We start from the raw sequence: 22,535 nt of genomic DNA, 5'->3' as shown, positions 1-22,535 counted from the left end.
GTCTTCATGTTTCCTCTTTCCATACTACTTCCACACTACTTGTGACTTTTAAGAAAATATTAAACATTCATATAAGGAATACTGATCTTTTTGAGGTAATCCCTCCGACATTAGTACTTGGTACATTTTTAGTTCAGTGCTGCCTTCAGCTGAATGCTTATCATGTAAGGTGATGTTAATTCTGTAACATCTCTGTTAATCTTGAAAATATGCACATATTAGAGTAAAATAGAAGAAATGCTTTAAATGTTTAAAAGAGGATGATTCTAAAGGTTAACTTGGAATTCTTTACTACTTTTATTACCAGGTGAATGCTAAACAACTTTCAATTCATAGCCATTGCAAGGTATTTTAGATATGCTCTAAAATTTATATTTAGATAGATAGATGCCTACCTAAGACCAATCTGTTTAATCATATCCCTGATCAGTGTTAATTGCTATTGGGTCAATAACAACAACAAAAATAGTAGTGGTCTCTAATATATGGGGTCTGTAATATAGTACAGTCCAACAAGCATTATATAGTATATGCTATGTATAATCATGCATTAATGGTTTGTCCCATGAATATAAGCAAGTACATTATATTATTATAGTACATAGGACATTATGTTTAATTGTGCATTAATCTAGCTCATGCATATAAGCAGGTACATTATATTATTACAGTACATAGGACGTATTATGTTTAATCGTTCATTAATGATCTAGCCCATGCATATAAGCAAGTACATTATATCCTTAGAGTAGTCACTGTCCATCAGTGTAGTAAGATGCTAAAGAGTCACTACTTGTCTCCTCTGTGCTATCCTGCCTTTCCTGTAACCCCCTACAATGTCCTAGGCAGTAGGCTAAATGCTTTACATGCATTATCTCATTTAATCCTCACCAACCCGAAGAGGTCGTTACTCCCATCTCCATCTCACAGATGAGGAAACTGACGCTTCAGGAGAAACTTAAGTGCCTTACTTAAGGCACACAGCTAATAAGTGCTTACTTCTCCTTATTTTTTAGTAGACTTAATTCTGCTTATGTTTGATTCCAGAGCCCACATTCATGAGCTAATGAGAACATTTTTATTTTACTTTGTGTAGTAAAGATGAGGAATTCAAACAAACAGTGTATTTTAGTTCCTATCATTGAGACTTAGACACAGAAAGGCTTTCCCCAAAGCTACTGGCAAGAGAAGATTTCAAAGCCATCTTTTCAGAGGACCTATTCTGAGCATTAACTAACTCTTCAGTCCTAACTTCTCTGTAGCATGTAAAGGTTTTTAAAAAAACTCAAGCTTGAAAATGCTAAAGAGTTTTCATTGTAAAAAAAAAAACGAATAAAACACAAAGTATCTAAAAGTACAAGGTATCTGTTAATCTTTACAGTTGGTAAAATTTCATCATGGTAATAAACACATTTTAAATATTATCTGTTTCTAAAATTTTCTCCTATTTTTAGATCATAAGGAATATGTAAAACACAAAATGAGAGTGGGAGTATATTATGTTCATTTTTAAATTCCAGTGTTCTTTTTTTATGCTAATTATCACCTGAGCAAACATGGCTGTAACTGTCTTATGCTGTATGTTAATCAGAGGTTTTTTGTTTTTTGTTTTTTTATATACAGACTTAGTCCTTCAAATTGTCCCTTTTTGGAAAAAAAAGAACTGCATGAAGGTTACCCTTGGTTTGAATTTTTAGTTCAGTGTCGACAAGTTTCCAGTAATTTAACAGGTATGGGTGTACTGTATTAAATGCAAGAATTTCCTTGAAAATAAATGTGAACTCTAAATGAATCACTTGGTTGTAAACAAATATCTGTCTATAATCTAGGCTCAGGCTTTATTTATTTTTATTAAAATATCATTGATACACAATCTTACAAAGGTTTCACATGAGCAACATTGTGGTTACAACATCCACCCATATTTTCAAGTCTCCCACACACACCCCATTGCAGTCACTGTCCATCAGTGTAGTAAGATGCTATAGAGTCACTACTTGTCTCCTCTGTGCTATCCTTCCTTTCCCGTAACCCCCTACATTATGTGTGCTAATCATAATGCCCCTTAATCCCCTTCCCCATCCCTCCTCATGCTCCCCACCCCTTTCCCTTTAGTCCCTTCTTGGAGTCTGAGAATCTGCTGCTGTTTTGTTCATTCAGTTTTGCTTTGTTATACTCCATAAACGAGTGAAATCGTTTTGTACTTGTCTTTCTCCGCCTCACTGTGCATAATACCCTCTAGCTCCATCCATGTTGTTGCAAATGGTAGGATTTGTTTTTTTCTTAACTGAATAATATTCTATTGTATATATGTACCACATCTTTATCCATTCATCTATTGATGGACACTTAGGTTGCTTCAATATCTTGGCTATTGTAAATACTGCTGCAATAAACATAGGGGTGCATATGTCTTTTTGAATCAGGGATCTTATTTTCTTTGGGTAAATTCCTAGAGTGGAATTCTTGGGTCAAATGGTATTTCTGTTTCTAGTTTTTTGAAGAACCTGCATGTTGCTTTACACAATGGTTGAATTAATTTACATTCCCACCAACAGTGTAGGAGGGTTCCCCTTTCTCCACATCCTCACCAGCATTTGTTTTTCTTGTCTTTTGGATGTTGGCCATCCTAACTGATGTAAGGTCATTTCTCATTGTGGTTTTTACACATTTCCCTGATAATTAGTGATGTGGAGCATCTTTTCATGTGCCTGTTGGCCATCTGAATTTCTTCTTTGGAGAACTGTCTGTTCAGTTCCTCTGCCCATTTTTTAATTGGGTTATTTACTTTTTGGGTGTTGAGACAGTTGAGCTCTTTATATATTTTGGAGGTTAACCCCTTAGCAGATATGTCATTTATGAATATATCCTTCCATACTATAGGATGCCTTTTTGTTGTTTTGATGGTGTCCTTTGCTGTGCAGAAGCTTTTTAGTTTGATGTAGTCTCATTTGCTCATTTCTGCTTCTGTTACCCTTGCCTGAGGAGAGTTGTTCATGAAGAAGTTGCTCATGTTTATAGTCAAGAGATTTTTGCCTATGTTTTCTTCTAAGAGTTTTATGGTTTCATGACTTATATTCAGGTCTTTGATCCATTTTGAGTTTACTTTTGTGTATAGAGTTAGACAATAATACAGTTTCATTTTCTTACATGTAGCTGTCTTGTTTTGCCAACACCAGTTGTTGTAGAGGATGTCATTTCCTCATTGTATATCCATGGCTCCTTTATCATGTATTAACTGGCCATATATGTATGGGTTTATATCTGGGCTCTCTTTTCTGTTCCATTCATCTATGGGTCTGATTTTGTGCCAGTACCAAACTGTTTTTACTACTGTAGCTTTGAGTAGAGCGTGAAGTTGGGGAGCATAATCCCCCCAGCTTTATTCTTCCTTCTCAGGATTGCTTTGGCTATTCAGGGTCTTCTGGGCTTTCATATGAATTTTAGAACATTTGTTCTAGTTCATTGAAGAATGCTGTTGGTATTTTGTTAGAGATTGTGTTGAATCTGTAGATAGCCTTTGGCAGGATGGCCATTTTGACAATATTAATTTTTCCTATCCATGAGCACTGGATAGATTTCCATTTATTGGTGTCTTCTTTCATTTCTCTCAAGTGTCTTGTAGTTTCAGTGTATAGGTCTTTCATTTCCTTGGTTAGGTTTATTCCTAGGTATTTTGTTCTCTTTGATGCAATTATGAATGGAATTGTTTTCCTGATTTCTCTTTCTGCTGTTTCATCATTAATATATAGGAATGCAACAAATTTCTGTGTATTAATTTTGTATCCTGCAACTTTGCTGAATTCAGTTATTAGTTGTAATAGTTTTGGGATGGATTCTTTAGGGTTTTTTATGTACAATATCATGTCATCTGCAAACACTGACAGTTTAATTTCTTCCTTACCAATCTGGATGCCTTTTATTTCTTTGTGTTGTCTGATTGCCATGGCTATGACATCCAGTACTATTTTGAATAACAATTGGGAGAATGGGCCTCCTTGTCTTGTTCCTGATCTTAAAGGAAATGCTTTTCAGCTTTTCGCTGTTAAGTATGATGTTGGCTGTGGGTTTGTCATATATGGCCTTTATTATGTTGAGGTACTTGCCCTTTATACCTCTTTTGTTGAGAGTTTTTATCATGAATGGATGTTGAATTTGTCGAATGCTTTTTCAGCATCAATGGAGTTGATCATGTGATTTTTGTCCTTTTTGTTGATGTGGTGGATGATGTTGATGGATTTTTGAATACTGTACCATCCTTGCATCCCTGGAATAAATCCTACTTGACCATGATGTATGATCTTGCATGTATTTTGAATTTGGTTGCTAGTATTTTGTTGAGTATTTTTGCATCTTTGTTCTTCAGGGATATTGGTCTGTAATTTTCTTTTTTTGTGGTGTCTTTGCCTGGTTTTTGTATTCGAGTGATGCTGACCTCATAGAAAGAGTTTGTAAGTATTCCCTCCTCTTCTACTTTTTGGAAAACTTTAAGGAGTTTTCACTAAATGTTTTATAAAATTCAGCAGTGAAGCCATCTGCTCCAGGTATTTTGTTCCTAGGTAGTTTTTTTTTTATTACCAGTTCAATTTTGTTCCTGGAAATGTTCTGTTTCTTCCTGGGTCAGTCTTAGAAGTTGTCCATTTCTTCTAGGTTATCCAATTTGTTAGCATATAATTTTTCAAAATATTCTCTAATAATTCTTTGTATTTCTGTGGTGTCCATAGTGATTTTTCCTTTCTCATTTCTGATTTTGTTTATGTGTGTAGATTCTCTTTTTTTCTTGATAAGTCTGGCTAGGCGTTTATTTGTTTTGTTTATTTTCTCGAAGAGCCAGCTCCTGTTCTCACTGATTCTTTCTTTTGTTCTATTTTTCTTGATTTTATTTATTTCTGCTCTAATCTTTATTATGTCTCTCCTTCTGACTTTGGGCCTCATTTGTTCTTGTTTTTGTAGTTTCATTAACTGTGAGTTTAGACTGTTCATATGGGATTGAAAGAGCTCTTTCCTGCTTCCCAGCTGTAGTGTCTGCCTCCACTGCCAGGGCCAGTGGGCTAAGTGTGTGCATAGGAGCCTGTATGCTATGTACTTGTAGCTGCCTTAGGCAGGGCCACCGTCTTGCTGGCCTGACACAATGGTGAGGGCAGCTGGTTTGCGAGCTGGTGCCAGTGGGGAGGATGAGCAGCAGGCTGTATCATGGTGGCGGACCTCGGAGCTGCATTACCAGCCAGGGGGATGGAGCGCCTGAAGCTCCTGAATGTTCCCAACCTGCCGGGCTGAGTGCACCAGGACAATTTTGTCCACTTGTTCTTTCTCCTGAGCAGCAAGCTCTGTGCAATCTTTGCCCCTTTAGCAGCCCTCTCGCTGTTAGGAAGTCTCTCAGAGTGCCCGCCTTTCTTTTGTCCCTGAGTGGTTGGTTGTGGGTACCTGTTCCCCACAAGCGACTGGAATCTCAGTCTGTCCAAGTATTCTGCCTGTCTTAACTTTCCAACCCCACTATCTCCAGAGCACCATGTATTGTAGGTTCATGCTCCCAGAGCAGATCTCCAGGGCTGGATGTTGAGCAGTCCAAGACTTCCACCCCTCCCCTGCTCTGTTTCTCTTCCTCCCGCCATCAGTGAGCTGAGGTGGGGGGAGGGGCTTTGGTATTTTACCCTTTTCCGTGAGGTCTGCTCTGTTCCCCAGGTGTAGGCAGTCTGCCACAGCCTTCTTTCCTGTTTTTCTTTCAGGATTAGTTGTATTTGCTATATTTTCATATTATATGTTCTTTTGGGAGGTGATTTCTGTCTCACCTCTGATGCCTTCATCTTTAAGCCAAATCCAGTGTTTCACTTTTAAGTAATGTCTGGTTTCTCTCCAAGTGAATTTTTTTCATAATGTAGGTTGGGTTTTTTGTTTGGTTTGTTTTTTTGGTGCTGATTATAAAGTAATATATGCCCATTATAAAAAAATATATTGGAAGCCATAGATAACTAGGAAGAAGATAACACCTCCATAGGTAGATACCCTAGGTAGAGAGGAAGGTAACTCTTGATATATTTTAATGTTCTAGTTATTTTCTCTATACTTCTTTTTTAACCCATTGTATATTTTATTTCACTGATCCAACAAATATTTATTGAGCTCCCACCTTACGACAATCTTTAAATGCTAGGGATACAACCAGAAACATCTGTGTATTTGTATACTGTTTTTTCCATATAGTAATTATAAGAATTTTCCTGTGTTCTTAGTGATAGTGACCATTCATATCTACATAATATTTCATTGTATAGATAATCTCTACTATTTTTTCATTTTTGACATTGGGTTATTTTTTATTTTTTTCTACTACAAATAATATTCTTGAATATATTTGAATATAAAATTTTTGTCCTTGCTTCAGATTACTTTTTTAGGACAGATATGGTCCTGGATATAAAATTACTAGGTCAGAGGTTATGCACATTTTGAAAGTTCTTGCCATAAAGCAGATTACTTTCCAAGGAGTTATACCATTTTATCTGTAAGTCCCAGCTTATACTCACACTGACCAGCTTGAAGCTTGAGGATGATTATTTTTTAAAAATATTGCTGAATTGATAGGTGATATATGGTATCTAATTATTATTTAAATATGCATTTCCTTATTGCTAGTGAATTACATATCTTTATGTGTCAGACATTCTTATTTCCTTCTTTGTAAAACGGTTATTTTTATTGGAATAAAGTTGATATACAATATTATATTGGTTCCAGATGTATACCATAGTGACTTGATAATTATATACATTACTAGATGCTTGCCACAGTAAGTGTAGTTACCCCATTACCATACCAAGTTATTATAGTATTATTGGTTATATATTTTCAATGTCTTAAAAATGGTTATTTCTTTTGTCCATTTATCTTGAGTCAGTATTTTGGACATTGATTTGTATGAGCTCTTTGTTGAAGACATTTATCCTTAAATTGTCACTTTTGTTAATTTTTCCCCCAGTTCATTACAACCTTTCAGTTTTCTTTCTTTGAATAACAGTTTTTATTTTTATGTTTACAAATCTTTCATTTTTTCCCCTTTGTGGTGGTTCCCACTACTTTTAAGCTTAGAAAGTTTTTCTTACTGTGGGTAAGTAAACATTACTTTTCTTTCTCAGAATTGTATGATTCTTAATTTAGTATTTCTCTCTCTAAAGGAGAAAAACATACTCTCTTATTTTCCAGATCCCAAACTGATCTTCCAGGCTAGCCTTGCAAATGCTCAGATACTGATTCCCAGCAACCAGGCCAGTGTAAGCAGTATGCTGTTGGAAGGACATACCCTCTTGGCCCTTGCTACCACAATGTATGCTCCCGGGGGTGTCAGCCAGGTATGGAAAGCTCTTTTACCCATTATGGCAGAATAGGATTGATTTTAAATCTAGTAGAAGTATTTATGGGTTTTCTAGATCTCAATTGATAGTAAAATATAACCACTTACAATTATTTCATTAAAGAGCATAAAACAGTGGTGAATTCTTAAACTTTTTATGTCATATCCTCTTAGGTTGAAAAGGAACCTAATATATTGTATAGAGATTTTTTTCCTGTTCCTTTGTTTTCTAATACTCCAGGTTTATTTTCAGTCTAGAATCAGGATCTAATTGCTCCTGGCAGTGAGTAGACTTTAGATCTATGGCTTGGGAATTATTCTCTAATATTTGTCTTTAGATAAAAAGGAAGTCATAATTTTTAGCTACCAATAAAAACTCTTTGAAGAGGCCCAGTGGAAATTTGCCCATCTTTGCTTTTTTCAAAGTATAATGTACCTGGTTAGAGGGAACTTAAGAATGCTGTTAAACATTCATTCTCCCAAAGTTTCTTACTGATGCCATCTTTTTTTAATCCCCCCCTTTTAGATTGTTGCAATATACCTGAATTATATGGTTATTTACACCTTATATAAAATATAATTATATGGTTTTTAGTTACCTGTCAGAAATTAGTCATAGAATAACTGGAGATCCCAGGTTTCAAGATATTCTACAAAACTATATGAATCAAAACAGTATGGCACTGGCATAAGAACAGACACATAGATCAATGGAACAGAATAGAGAGCCCAGAAGTAAAACCCATGCTTATATGGTCAATTACTCTATAAAAAGACAAGAATATACAATGGGAAATAGTTTCTTTGATAAATGGTTTTGGGAAAACTGGACAGCAATATGCAAAAGAGCTGAATCACTTTCTTGTCTCACAGACAAAAATAAATTCAAAATGGATTGAAGATCTAAATGTAAAACCTGAAAAACCATAAAACTCCTAAAAGAAAACATAGACAGTAAACTTTGGGACATCGTTCTAAGTGATATTTTTTTGGATCTTCTCAGGCAAGGTCAACAAAAGCAAAAATATACAATTGGGACTCCATCAAACTAAAAAGCTTTTGAACAGCTAAGGAAATCATCACCAAAATGAAAAAGCAGCCTTCTGAAAGGGAGAATATATTTGCAAATGGTATATCTGATAAGGGGTTAATAGCCAAAGTATATAAAGAATTCATAAAACTCAACACCAAAAAGTCATAAGTCATTTTAAAAATGGGCAGAGAACCAGAGACATTTTTCCACAGAAGATGTACAGATAGACAACAGACACATGGAAAGATGCTCAGCATCACTAATCATCAGGGAAATCCAGATCAAAACCACCAATGAGATACCTGAGACCTATCAGAATGACTAGTATTAAAAAAACAAGAAATAACAAGTGTTGGTGAAGATGTGGAGAAAAGGGAGCCTTCGTGCATTGGTGGGAATACAAACTGGTGCAGCCACTAATGGAAAACAGTATGGAGATTTCTCAAACAATTAAAAATAGAAATACCATACAATCCAGTAATTCTACTTTGGGTTTTTATCTGAAGAAACACTAATTGAAAAGATACATGCACTCCTATGATCATTGCACCATTATTTACAGTAGCCAAGATATGCAACTTAAGTGTCCATTGAAGGGTAGATAAAGAAGATGCCCATATATACCATGGTGTATTACTCAGCCATAAAAAAGAATGAAATCTTGCCATTTGCAACAACATGGATGGACTTACATGGTATTATCTAAGTGAAATTAAAGAAAGACAAAAAACATGGTATCATTTATGTGTGGAATCTAAAAAATAGAATAAACAGACAAAACAGAAACAACTCCTAAGTACAGAGAACAAATTGGTGGTTGCCAAGGGGGTGGGGTGTCAGGATGGGCAAAATAGGTGAATGGGATTAAGAGGTACAAATTTCCAGTTATAAAATAATCACAGGAATGTAAAGTATAGCATGAAGAATATAGTCAGTGATTTTATAATAACTTTGTATGGTAAAATGATAACTACAGTTATGGTGAGCATTTTTTAATGTATATAAATATTGTATCAGTGTATTGTACACCTAAAACTAATATATGTCAACTATACTTCAATTAAAAATAAATTGATTAAAAAATTAACAAGAGCTGAGGGGAAAGGACCTAGGAATCATCTAGTCTAGAAGTTTTTATTTTCTTTTAAAAATATTTAATATCTAATTAAATATTTGACATTTAAATGTAGTATCAGAACCTATTTTCATACAACTTTTCCATATATAGTTTGAAAAACACTGATCTAGCTGAACTTCTTAATTTTTTAAATGAGGAAATTTAGGCCTTATATTCAATATTTAGCCCAAGGTCCCACAGTTAATTTAAGAACCAGAACTAGAACTGTTGTCTTCTGAGTCCTTGTCCAATGCTGTTTTCACTACCACACATTCTCTCAAGCTAATCTTGTTTCACAGGGATTAATTTTGGAGTTAAGTTTGGAGAAGAGAAAAGTATTACATTGTGCTATCTGTCTTTTTATTTAGGTTGTTCAGAATGAAGAAAATGAGAACTGTTTGAAGAAAGTAGATCCCCAGCTACTGAAGATGGCATTAACTCCTTATCCTAAGCTAAAAACTGCTCTCTTCCCACAGTACACTGCCCCTAGTGTCCTGCCACCTGATATTACGCTTTACCACCTTATTCAGGTACAGTATTTAGGTGACCAGTGTTTAGGAGTATCCGTCAGGGTTCAAAGGAAAACATACCATTCTGGTTCTTTCAAATGGAGGATTTTTAACATAGGGAATAACACAGAGCAATAGCAGATTGAAGGTGATGGTGAGACAACCCAAAAATTGACAAGAAAGGAAACCATCAACATCCTTAAGGCTGTAAGAATAGTGTGAGAAAGTAGTGTTACTATAATCCATAAGCTTGAGTCATCTCTGGGAGCTAAACTCACGTTCAGCCTAACTAGTGTGGGAGCTGGGAACATAGATGATGGGGCTGGAACTTTGAAGATGCCCCAGAAAACAAAAAAGTGGAAAAAATATCTTGCTTTCTCCCCTTCTTCCCACCTTTAATCTTCCCTGTTGTCTCTCATGGCTAAACCTGTCTGGTAGCTGAAAGGCAAGTGAACTTAGGAAATGCATTTCTCTGCAATACAGGGCAGAGCAGAGGAAAGGTGGAAATGGATCTGAGAGCAAATAGATAGTTGAGCAGCATATTTGTCTGACATTTCCATCCTACAGTGATAACTTCTATCTCTTCTCAGTAAAGGGCTATTTGTTTAGTTAAATCAGTGCTGCTTAACCTTTTCAGGACAAACCTCTTTAAGAATGTGAGAAAGCTATGAGCCCTTTACCCAGAAAAACTACATATGCATGTAATTTTGTTTGTATTTCAAAGGAGTTCACAGGTTCCCTGAAAGAGCTCTTCAGGGATCCTCAGTAAAGAATGCCTTTTTTTGCTCATTTCTCATTTCAAAGGGCTTTTGCTTTTTTAAGTACACATACTTCCATAGTGTCTTCAGTTCAACATAAGCTCTATATGTCTACACAGGTACAAAACCTCTTACTCTACTATGAAAAATTCTTAGGGTATGGACTGGTGCTACTCAAAATGTGGTCCCCAGGTAGGTGCCCTACCATGAAGTGCTTGTAGCTGGTATGTGATGAAATTGCAATCTTGCATCAGGACATAAATCTATATCCCTGAGCACACTGGTTCAGCAGGGTTTTTGTTATTTTTTAATGTAGCAAGACTTACTGGAAGAAGGAAGCACTAAGCTGGATTTATATTGCATGCATCTTAGTCTTATTGCAGACCAGCACTTTGAGTAGCACTTGTATAAACTATATATAAATGTATAAAAACATAGTTTCACTACCTAAAGTGGATTCAGTCAACCTAAAACAAATGTTTTCAGGTTTGTTTGCTTTTTTTTCTGTTTTCAAGTTGACTGATGTAATTTTCGGTACTATCAGTCCTGCTATTTTAGAATATTCCTTCCTTAATAGACTACAAATTCTCCCTTATTTTTAAATCAAAGCTATTCTTCGTTAGTCATCCAAATCTTAATAGTTGTTTTCTCCTGTATACTTTCTACGATCCTTTTTTAGTCTTTGCTAAACCTTTGGCCTAGACAAATTTCAAACACACACTTCCTGCTTTCAAACCTTTTCTTGAAAGGTTTCTTGACTTGATCTTAGACCACAATTTTTTCTTTGCTGTTGTGAATGATTTGCTCATCACAGTCCTTGAACCCTTGATCTACTACTTGTTTTATTTACTGTTTCCTTTTCAGACCCGCTTTAGCTCACTTTGTGATGTTTACATGGTAACATTTCTAGCCTCTTAGTCCTCTTGCCTTTTGATTCCAAATGCTTTTCTAAAGCCCATTTTACATTATAATTGATTCTACCAAAAGAAAGTACACTTTGCAAACACAGTTTAAAGTGAGAAGCATCTCTAAAAGGAACATAGCCAGTTCTATTTTTATTAAAATAGAAAAGGTATCTCATTCTTTTTTGGTTTTAGCTGTGTTCAAATAATTTTATGTCCAGAAAGATAAGGTTTTTAAGTACCCTGGAGAAGGGAAGACTAGCTGTGAAGTCCTTTCATATAATTTTGTTTACTTATTTTATAATTAATTAATTTTTAACTCTGATCTGACTTTTCCCCTTTTTCAGTCATTATTGCCTTTTGATCCTAGCAGATTGTTTGGCTGGCAGTCTGCCAACACACTAGCTATAGGAGGTAAGTTATTACAGGTACTTCTTACTTTAGAAGCATTTTGGCAGTGTTGACAGTGGAAGTTAATTTTTGTAAAGTCAGTTAATTTTTTTTCACTGCTTTCTATTTTGAAAATAAAGGTACATTCCAATGGAAAGCATTTTCTAGGAGACTGAATTGGAAACATATTGAGTTAAAAGTCATTGTATTAAGTCACTAGTGCTATGCTTGCTGGGAAATGTAATATATACCTATATGCTTGAATTTCTTTCTTTCCAAAAATGCCTGTTCATTTGCAGTATAGTATTATAAAGGTTAAGAGTATAGGTTGTTAGCATGAGACAAATCCTGGCTCTACCATGTGATAGCTGTATGATCTTGGGCAAGTGACTTAACCTCTCTTCAATTCTCTATAAAATAAGGTTAATAACAGTGCCCATCTCACATGTTACATGAGAATGAAAGGAGAAAAGGCATTAAAAAAGTTCTCCCAGTTCTTGGCACATGGTAAACACCAGATGCATACACATTACAGTCCTCTCTAGGCCACAAGAATTTCTATGCTTTTTTTGTGCTGTTTTTAAACTCTGCTTTTTCTATTTCTTTTTTGCTTTTTCATTTAGAGTTAGCCCTTAATATCATGTTACTTTTGGTTCCTCTGCCTATATTACTCTAAAAGAGGTTCAAATTAGTACTTTGCACATAATATATACCCTGTAAATATTTATTGACTTGCATAAAAATGAATTTTCTAATGTGTCAGTTTTATAACTTAAAATTTCAATATATTGAATTCACCTAGAGCCCAGTGCAATGCTAGACCAATAATAGATGTTCAATAAATGTTTCTTGAGGGCTGAATAAAGTAGTACTTAGTGCATATCAGTTTTCAGTAGTGCACATTCAAAGATACTCTTTCTAATCTCAGTGAAGTCACTAGAGAGTAAACAGACTCCCCTGTCCTGTTCTACTGCCTCCAACTCCATCATTTAGAGTCCTGACCCCCTTGTTGAGATCCAGTACTCTACTAGGTACACCAGGGAAACAGAGGAAGTTGAAGGCATATTTCCTGCCTGGTTTTTAAGAGTTTAAATATTTGAGGATATAAAGCACAAAGTAAATGAAATACTTGTCAAGAAAACAAGAGATTTATAAATTATTGGAGAGCTGTATTCGAATATTTACTTATTTTTTAAATATGGTTTTACCACTGAAAAGGGATGTAATGTGGTTGTGAAGTGACTTAGTTTCTGTGGCAGGCCAGAGAATTATTTCCCTTCATGTAAAATTTTTTCTTACAATCTCCACACTAGCCCCCAACCACTAAAAAAATCAGGGTCTTTAAATAAAAGCATCAAGTTTGCTCATTCAGCCCCTGGTAGTGCTATATACTTTCCATGTGCTCAGCAAATACTTAATGAATGAACTGATGGTTTTATATGTAATTACAAGTTACCAAAGTCACTCTGATCTCATAAAGAATCAGGTAAGGCATAGGAACATTTTTTAATCTCAAAAGGGGTGTGCTTTTAAGTAATAGCTTTGTGATGACAGACACCTCTGAAGTCTCAAATCTTTTTTCTAAGAACCAAGTCACAATATTAAAAGTCCTGGAGGGTAAAACTTTATTCAGAAGTAAGTTACGAACTTTGAAAATAAGAGCAGATGCACTATTTTCCAGAACTGATTCCTTAACTGTTCAAAACATCTCATGTTAAAAATAGCAAGTGATTAAGAGGCAATTAAAGATTAGGGCTTGACAAGAGTGGTTATGTCATACTACTCACATCCAAATATCTTTGGATTTCAAATTTCTCTACAAAGAAAACAAAATTTCAGAGGAGCTTTACTCTGCTGATCTTAAGAAAGATGTCACCATTATATATAAATAATAGTGTGCTCTATGAATATAATATAAAGTACATATAGTAATAACAAAAGATTATAGGAGGGTGTTAATATGGAGAAAAAGATGTTCTTGAAGTATTTATTGGAGGAAGATACAGTAGTTGGCCTTGGTGAATAGAAGATTCATAAATATGTTAAGGATTTCAGTGTTCAATGAGCATGTGAATGAATTAAACAGCTTTTGCAGATCATTAACAGATTTTTGAAGTGAAAGGATTATTGCCATTGTAAATATCAAGTATCACTAAATATAGAGTTAAAGCATCTAAAATAAGTTCATTGAGGAGAAAGCATAATTTGTAAGTTTTTATGCAGCTACTTAAGTATATATTTTTGTATAAAAGAGGGCTACCTCAACATATTAAAACTCTAATATTTTGGTGGTTCAAACTGGTGATTCCAGCAACCAGTTTTCTTTTACCATTGCAGTTAAGTTTTCCACCTGCAAATCTGAAATTAATCATGGTGAGGTACAGAGGATTAGTACTTCTTCACTTTCCCAACAGATGCAGTGAGTCATCTTCCCCATTTCTCTCGTCCTGACCTGGTTAATAAATATGCTATAGTGGAGCGTCTGAACTTTGCTTATTACTTACATCATGGGCGGCCATCATTTGCATTTGGTACTTTTCTGATTCAAGAATTAAGCAAGAGCAAGTCTCCCAAGCAGCTGTGAGTACTTAAAACATAATTTGTATTCTTAATAAAAGGCGTATTTTACACATACATTTTTAAAAAGCATACCATAGTTAAATACTATTTGGTGATTTTTTTTTTTTTTATGCTTCTGTGTATCCTAAGTTTTGGGCATTTAGTGTCTCTTTTTTAATAGGAAAAAAGAATATATTTTAAAGTCGTATTTTTAAAAATGGTTTAGGAGCTTGCCAGATGTTAGCAGTTACTCTAAAGAGGGAATTTTGTAGTGAGATGTGAATTCTGTGTTTGAGGTCTTTGTTATAATTCACTTTAATAAAGCACAGAATTCAGAGGAATATTTGATATAATCAACAGCTATAGATTTACTTTATTGGTTTGTTTATACTTAGCATTTTTATGATAAAATATTCAAGTAGTTCAGAAAGGTGAACAATGACAAAGTCCCTCAGTCTCCCATCCTCACTCTACATAGTAAATAAACATGGTTCTTGTGTCACTTTCCTCAAGATTTTTCTATGCATATCAAAGTATATACGTGAGTCATGTGAATTTTATGTGTTGTATGATGTCAAAGTGGCATTAATTTTCTTGGTAGTTCATGTACATACAATTTATAAGATCACAAGTTGGCAGTCTTTTGGACACCCCACTCTGTGTTCCTAGAATGAAGTTTGAAGGAAGAGTAATTTGGACTATGAGTAGGTATTTTAGGAGAAGGTAAAATATAAGGCAGTAGGGGGCTGTGGAGCCAGAAGACAGCTACCAAGAACCTAATGGATGTGTCCAAGGGATACATAAAGGGAGGGGAGAGGAAGCCAAGTATCTCGTGTCTTGACGCTCCCTGTATCACTGATGTAATTCTCCTGTTTTCATGTGCTGATGCGATTTGATTCCTTTCTTTTTCAGGATCCAGCAAGTAGGCAATGAAGCCTATGTTTTAGGGCTCTCCTCCTTCCATATACCTTCAATAGGAGCTGCCTGTGTTTGTTTCTTAGAATTGCTTGGCCTTGACAGCCTCAAGCTCAGAGTTGATATGAAAGTGGCCAATGTAATTATGAGCTACAAGTGTAAAAATGAAGATGCTCAGTACAGCTTTATCAGAGAGTCTCTAGGTACAGCACCTTTTCTTTCCTTTTTTTTTTTTTTTTGGTGTTTGTTTTCATTTTTATTTTATTTTTTTATTAAAGTATAATTGAAATACAATCTTATGGTTTCACATAAACAACACTGTGGTTTCAACATTCACCCATATTATCAAGTCCTCCCCACCATTGCAGTCACTGTCTATCAGTGTAGTAAGATGGTATAGAGTCATTACTTGTCTTCTCCATGCTGTACTGCCTTCCCCATGACCTATGTGTATTGTGATTGCAAATTGTAGTACAGCACCTTTTGTTAATGTGGTTTGTTTAGAAGACAAGGGACCAACATTAAATTGTGAGTGGTTGGGGAGAAAACAATTATATTCCCATTTCATCCTCTTCCAGCAGAATGTTTCTCTTTATCTTTCTTGGGTCCTTTAATTGGGTTCTGAAATGGCCCTTGAAAGAGAAATGCTCAGTTCCTGACCTTTTTTCCCTTGACCATATTTTGTGCTTTATATACAGTTGAGAAACTATCTAAACTGGCTGTGAGTGAAGAAGCAACCATAGAAGAATTGCTTATCCTTTTAGAAGAAGGTATATGGAACAGCATTCAGCAGCAGGAAATAAAGAGGTTTGTGAATTGCAATCCCAGTCTATTTTCCAGCAAGCTTTGTTGTTCCAGCCTGTGTTCGCCCAGTCTTTCTTCCAACACTCAGATGTTTTCACCAGTCTCCCTAGACCTTATCCTCTGAATTCATCCAGCATATACAGATACTCAGTAAATGGGTAATGGGTTTTAATTACATCTTGCCGTCTTTAAAAGGAGGGTGAAGATAACGATATCCTCTTCAGAGATGGAGTTTCCAAGAGATGGAGAGGAGCTTTATCTCCTCCACTGCCCTGCTGGTCAGAGAAGTCTGAAGTGTTACACGGTCAAATCATTTCAGAGGATGTGGGATGGATCTCACACAATTTGACTCTTAAGTGATGTCCATAATTTTTCTTGCTAATACATGTCAGTTGATAATGAAAGTTGAGGTGACCATTTCTCCACAAAAGCCCCTGTCCTTACATGTTTGTGCCATCTTTCCTCTGTGCTACCCCACTGGGCCTGACCCAGCCACCCCAGACCCTGGGAAGCCACATTCTCCTATATGTCCTGTCACTGACCTCACAGTCTCCTGCTTTCAGCAGGAATAGGTACCCTCCCCTTGATGAGGAAGCCTAGGCGCTCATCAGGGCTCTGATACTCTAAAATGAATCATGCAAGAGAATGAAGCACTCAGAAAATTTCTTTCAGTGACTATTTTCTCAGTTCTCCTAAAGATGGTACATGGCTATTTTGGTAGATTTTTGGTTCATCTACCAAAATGAACTGTGCCAGTATGCTAAGAAAGCTATTGTGTATTATGGGTTAAAGAGTCGTTTTCTGTTTCAAAGCATTCTAAGAAATATTTGTTATTTGTTGAAAGGCTTTTTAGAGAATATGCTATAGTTAAACTTAACATTTTTTTTTTTTTTACTAATTTTCCAGTTTAAAGCTATATAAAAACACCTTTTCCCTTTACTGCCCATACCCCCAAATACAGGTTATCCAGTGAATCTAGCAGCCAGTGGGCATTGGTGGTACAGTTCTGCAGACTCCACCACGTGAAATTAAGCACGTCTTATCTTAGAGAATGTGCCAAAGCAAATGATTGGTTACAGTTCATTGTTCATAGCCAATTCCATAATTATCACCTGGAGGAGGTAAGCCACCGATTACTGCCAGTTTTTCAAAATGAGGAAATTGCAACACTTCTCAGGAGACAAACAGTGCTCTTGCTGTTGTGTATATGTAGGCTTTTGTTTGATGTGATACTAAGATTTCAGTGGGTTGGCTACAAAGGACTAGTCATTAATACTAAAGGGTGGAAGAGTTTTGTGACTCCAGATTGAATATGGAAATTCACTCAAGAGCAACAACCAACTTTGTAAAATACACGGTTACATCTGACACAGTTCAGGATGAGAAAGAATAATTCTGCCTATGCTTTACCCTGACACTTTCAGCTCCAGGTTGTCTTTTCTAATCACCTAATATGCTTTCTAGGTAAAATCTCTTCTTCAGTATTTTAGTCCTGTCCTTCAAGACCACTTAAGACTGGCTTTTGAGAACTTACCCTCAGTGTCTAACTCCAAAGTGGATAATGATCAAGTCTGCAACAAGTGCCCCCAAGAACTGCAGAGAAATAAAGAAGAGATGACTGATTTTTTTGAAATTCTGCTCCAGTGCTCAGAGGAGATAAACTGGTGCTGGCTTCTGGCTGAAGCAGTGAAACAACAGGCCCCTGTCCTTAGTGTCCTGGCCTCATGTCTCCAGGTGAGGGTCATGAAAAGTCTAAATTAAGGACCCAGAGAGTGACAGAAAAAGGGACAGGGACAAGGAAGGCTGATAATCAGAGAAGTAGGGTGATGATGATGGTGAGGCTTCAGCATGTGTGTCTAAGATCACTGCGACTTCTTGTGCTTCTCCCACTTAGGGTCTAGGCCACCTAATGCACTTTCCTGTGCCCAGACATTCAGTGACGGTGGTCAGAGCCTTGGCTCCTGGTTGGCAGTCATAGAGAAGGGCGATTTGGTGGGCTGGCCACCACTGCCTCGTAAGCAGAGAAGAGGGATGCTCTGGCCAGTCCTTCATCAGCAGTTCTGTGGAGACAGTCTTGTTTTCTCGTACTTCGTATTTCCCTGACTTCACATATATCCCCTCGGTCTTCTGGCCTTTTGACCTGCCACACACTGCAGGACACTTGTAATAGGTTCTTGGTTGTTCATTAAATTTGTTTCATGATTGAAGGCTTTTGAAGGCATTTTAACCCATTTAGTGTGGTGACATGGCCTAAACAGTAAATATCCATCTGTAGTTGTAGCATTGCTGGAAACTTCCTCTGTCAGGCAATCCAGACACAGTTGTTATTTTAGTTTGAAAAGTTCTTATCCAATGGCAGGATGCCAGTGCTATTCCTTGTCTCTGTGTTTGGATCATCACGTCTGTGGAAGACAGGATTGCAGCTGAAGCAATGGGACACATACAGTACTCAACAGAGGACCACACCTGGGACCTTCAGGACCTCTCAGTCATCTGGAAAACGTTATTAATAAGGCAGAAGAGCAAAACTCTCATCAGAGGTTTCCAGCTTTTCTTCAAGGTAGTGAGAGTCACTTCATTTCTTTCCTGAATTTAAAAGGGTCACTTAAGAATATCCCCTGTTGGCTTTTTCAAGTATTTCTATCCCTAGATTTTTTTTTTAAGACAAACAGATAATGGTAATAGAACTACCATTTACTTAGCAAAGTGCTTTATATACATTATTTTAGTGGGTTCTCACAATAATCCTCTACAAAGATAATATTGTATGAGGATGTTATGAAGTGGTAGTATCCTCATTTACAGAGTGAAAAACCAAGGCTCACAAAATTTAAAAGCAACCTGCCTGGGGTCACAAGGTGGTGTATTTACAGTTCAGATCCATACTTTCTAATTCCAAAACTCCTGTCCTTTGATCAAAAAGCTTCCACTGAAGTGATGGAAATGTACAGCTGGATGCTACGGAGAACAGTAGGTTGATGGATCAGCAGAACCCATTATCCAGGAGTGTATGTAGAGGGGGCATAGCACCATCTAGTGAAACATCTCTTGTCCATGTATGGTGAGCCAAGTATAGAATAGACAGAAAATGGATTATTGAGTAGATGTATCTGGCCTGAGTATCTTTATTCTAGAAGGAAAAAGCCATATATGTGAAAAAAATTAAATTTGTATGACTTAATTCTGTATGCTAATAATATACATATTTTTTACTGTAATCTGCTCTTACATTGGCATCATTCATTGAGAAAATAGTATTGATTAAGTTCAGGATCTTTTCATTCAACTCTTCCTCAAAGGGTTCCCCACTACTGCTGATAATGGAAGTATATGAACTGTGTATGTTTTTCAAGAATTATAAGGAAGCTGAAGCTAAACTTCTGGAGTTCCAGAAGAGCCTTGAAACTGTAAGTTGTAGTTATATCACTCTTTCTCACTGATGGGAAATTGGTTAGAGTGGCCTGCTGTCTCCTAGTAGTCAGAATATGGTACCAGGTGAATACTTGTTATGTGGCATAATTGAAACTAAATCACTGGTACTGTTCAGAAATGGGGAGGCAGGTAAGGAGCTTCAGTGGCCTTCCTTAACAGCACTTTAGTGGCCAGGGATGACAGATGTTTCATCTAAAGTGCTAACTCTGACCAGTATCCTGATGCTGCCACCAAGTGGGAAAGGGATGAATGGTATCTCCTATGAATACTACTGAAGAGTGTGGTGGCATATGGGCCACATTTTGCCAGTCTAAGAAAACTCCAACAGTGTTGAGTGTGAAGGGTGTTTAATGCTGCTTTATTCACTGAAAGTAATGCCATTTTTCATCAGTACTTCCTTTGGTCTCTAATGATGCTGAGCCTGTGGTCAATTCCAGGCTTTACCTATTCAGACGCTTGTTTCACGCCCATTTATCATGTGGAACTAATTAACCCTATGGGAAAAAAAAGTTATAAGAAAGGAAAAGAAAAATGCCTTGGGGTTTCAGCACATTTGCCTTCTCTACCCCAAAAGAGGTCTGTGATAAACTATATACTGATTCTACCCAACAAATATATCACAGTGCCACCTCAGTATAGGCTTTTGCTCTCAAATTAGTCTTAACAGTAATGAAGATTTAAGTTACATTGTATCAGTTATTCAAATATGCCTTATGTTCCTAAATCACAGAAAATAAGGACATTAATTTCCTTGCTCTATGGCTGGGGCTCTACCAGATACCCTCTTTTTTATTTTGAAAAAAATTTTTATTGTGGTAAAATACACATAAAATTTACCATCTGAACCATTTTTAAGCATGTAGTTTAGTGGTATTAAATACTTTCACATTGTTGTTCAACCATCACTACCGTTCATCCCCATAACTCTTTTCATCTTGTAAACTGAAATGCTAACACATTAAACAATAACTCACCATTTTCCCCTACCCTTAGCCTCTGGCACCTACCTTTCTACTTTGTCTTTATGATTTTGTTTACTCTAAGAACTTCATAGTAGTGGAATCATACTGTATTTGTCTTTTTGTGACTGGCTTATTTCACTTAGCATAACATCCTCAGGGTTTATCCATGTTGTAGCATATTGCAAAATTTCCTTTTTAGTGATGAATAATGGCCCATTATATGTATATACCACATGTTGATTATCATTCATCCATGATGGACATTTGGGTTACTTCCAGGGGTAGGCAGAGTTTTATTGTTCTGAACAGAAGATCAAATCAACTACAACATTCCCTTAAGCCAGAGACTAATGCAGAGCAAGGCTCTGACTCTTTTCAATTCTATGAAGGCTGAGCAAGGTGAGGAAGCTGTAGAAGAAAAGTTGGAAGCCAGCAGAAGGTTCATGAGGTTTAAGGAAATAAGTCATCTCCATGACATAAAAGTGCAAGGTGAAGCAGCAGGGGCTAATGTAGAAGCTGTAGCAAGTCATCCAGAAGATTTAGCTAAGATAATTAAGGTGGATACACTGAACAGCCAATTTTCAATGTAGACAAAACCTTCTATTGGAAGAAGGTGCCATTTAGAACTCTTACAGCTAGGGAGAAGTCAAAGCCTGGCTTTAAACCTTCAAAGGTCAGGCTGACTGACTCTCTTGTTAGAGGCTAATGCAGCTGGTGATTTAAAGTTGAAACCAGTATTCAAATTTATCATCCTGAAAATCCTAGGGCCTTAAGAATTATGCTAAATCTACTCTTCCTCTGTTCTATAAATGAACAAAGCCTGGATGACAGCACATCTGTTTACAATATGGTTTACTGAATAATTAGGCCCTGTGGCTCCAGCAGGATGGCAGTTTCCCACCTGGGGCGGGTTCTTTATGAATCTGATGAGACCAAAGGGACACAAGGGTGAGAGGTATGGGGAAAGGTATTTTATTGCTCACGGCTCAGCCTCTCTCTCAGTGTGCTCCCAGGTCCTCCCTCTCTGGCCTCAGAGTGCTCTTCCTGAACCCCAGCTGCTCGGCTCTCCCTTGCTCGGTGCTTTCTGCCTCCTCTTGCTTGGCTCTGTTCTTCAAGCTCCATCCCTCTGCCATGGCTTGTGCTCTATTTTCCCAGCTCCCCGCCCCTTCCTCTGGGAGGAACTCCATGGGTGGGTCCCTGGTGCCTGGCAGGTGCCTGACGAATTACATACCAGCAACAGAGAGGAGGAGAGAATGACCAGGCAAGAAATTCTGGTTGAAAACTTCCATATACCCAACAATCCAGCCCTCCAGAATCTCTCCTCACAATCTGTGCATCCCCAATTTTCCACAATGGCCCCTGTGCGAAAAAAGCTAGAGCACTCTAACCAGAAAATAACAACAGAAAGTATGACACAGATAACAATAAAACCATGACAGTCCTCAGGCCTTAGGATCCAGCTGCCGTCAAAGTCCTACTCAGACTGTGTCCATAGCTTCACATGTTCCACAGGAGGCCAGCAGCTGAACTGGCAGGGGGCATACTCAGGAAGCAGCAGCTATGGCTAGGGGTTGTGCCCAATCACAAAGACTGTAGAATAGAATGACCTTAAGGACATTAAGACATATATTTTAATGTTACTAACATGGGCAGATCTTGTCTGTACAGCAGCAGGAATGGGATAGATGTAGTGCTACTGGAGGCATAGACACTGGCCACAATAAGACAAAACTCCCCTGTAAAGTGTTCTTACCTTCCAGCCATTCTGGGTACACTACCATGACCTGTGGGGGCCACTCTGCTGTT

General features: G+C 36.9%; 1 protein-coding gene across 2 annotated transcripts in view; it reads left to right on the top strand.

The window, feature by feature from the left end:
- SPG11 (SPG11 vesicle trafficking associated, spatacsin) overlaps positions 1-22,535 on the top strand; it is a 115,903-nt gene that overhangs the window by 46,729 nt on the left and 46,639 nt on the right. For both annotated transcript variants that reach the window (XM_057488770.1, XM_036905381.2), the window contains 11 exons: positions 1,624-1,730; positions 7,201-7,346; positions 9,867-10,028; positions 12,015-12,081; positions 14,472-14,637; positions 15,529-15,734; positions 16,230-16,338; positions 17,297-17,456; positions 17,800-18,069; positions 18,695-18,895; positions 19,635-19,742. In XM_057488770.1, coding sequence (XP_057344753.1) covers positions 1,624-1,730; positions 7,201-7,346; positions 9,867-10,028; positions 12,015-12,081; positions 14,472-14,637; positions 15,529-15,734; positions 16,230-16,338; positions 17,297-17,456; positions 17,800-18,069; positions 18,695-18,895; positions 19,635-19,742 — 1,702 coding nt within the window. The remainder of the gene's footprint in view (positions 1-1,623; positions 1,731-7,200; positions 7,347-9,866; positions 10,029-12,014; positions 12,082-14,471; positions 14,638-15,528; positions 15,735-16,229; positions 16,339-17,296; positions 17,457-17,799; positions 18,070-18,694; positions 18,896-19,634; positions 19,743-22,535) is intronic.

The sequence above is a fragment of the Manis pentadactyla genome, chromosome 11 (assembly GCF_030020395.1).
Source record: "Manis pentadactyla isolate mManPen7 chromosome 11, mManPen7.hap1, whole genome shotgun sequence".
In the NCBI taxonomy this organism is placed as follows: Eukaryota; Metazoa; Chordata; class Mammalia; order Pholidota; family Manidae; genus Manis; species Manis pentadactyla.
Note: the sequence above shows the minus strand (reverse complement) of the source record. Positions and strands in the feature narration are given on the sequence as shown.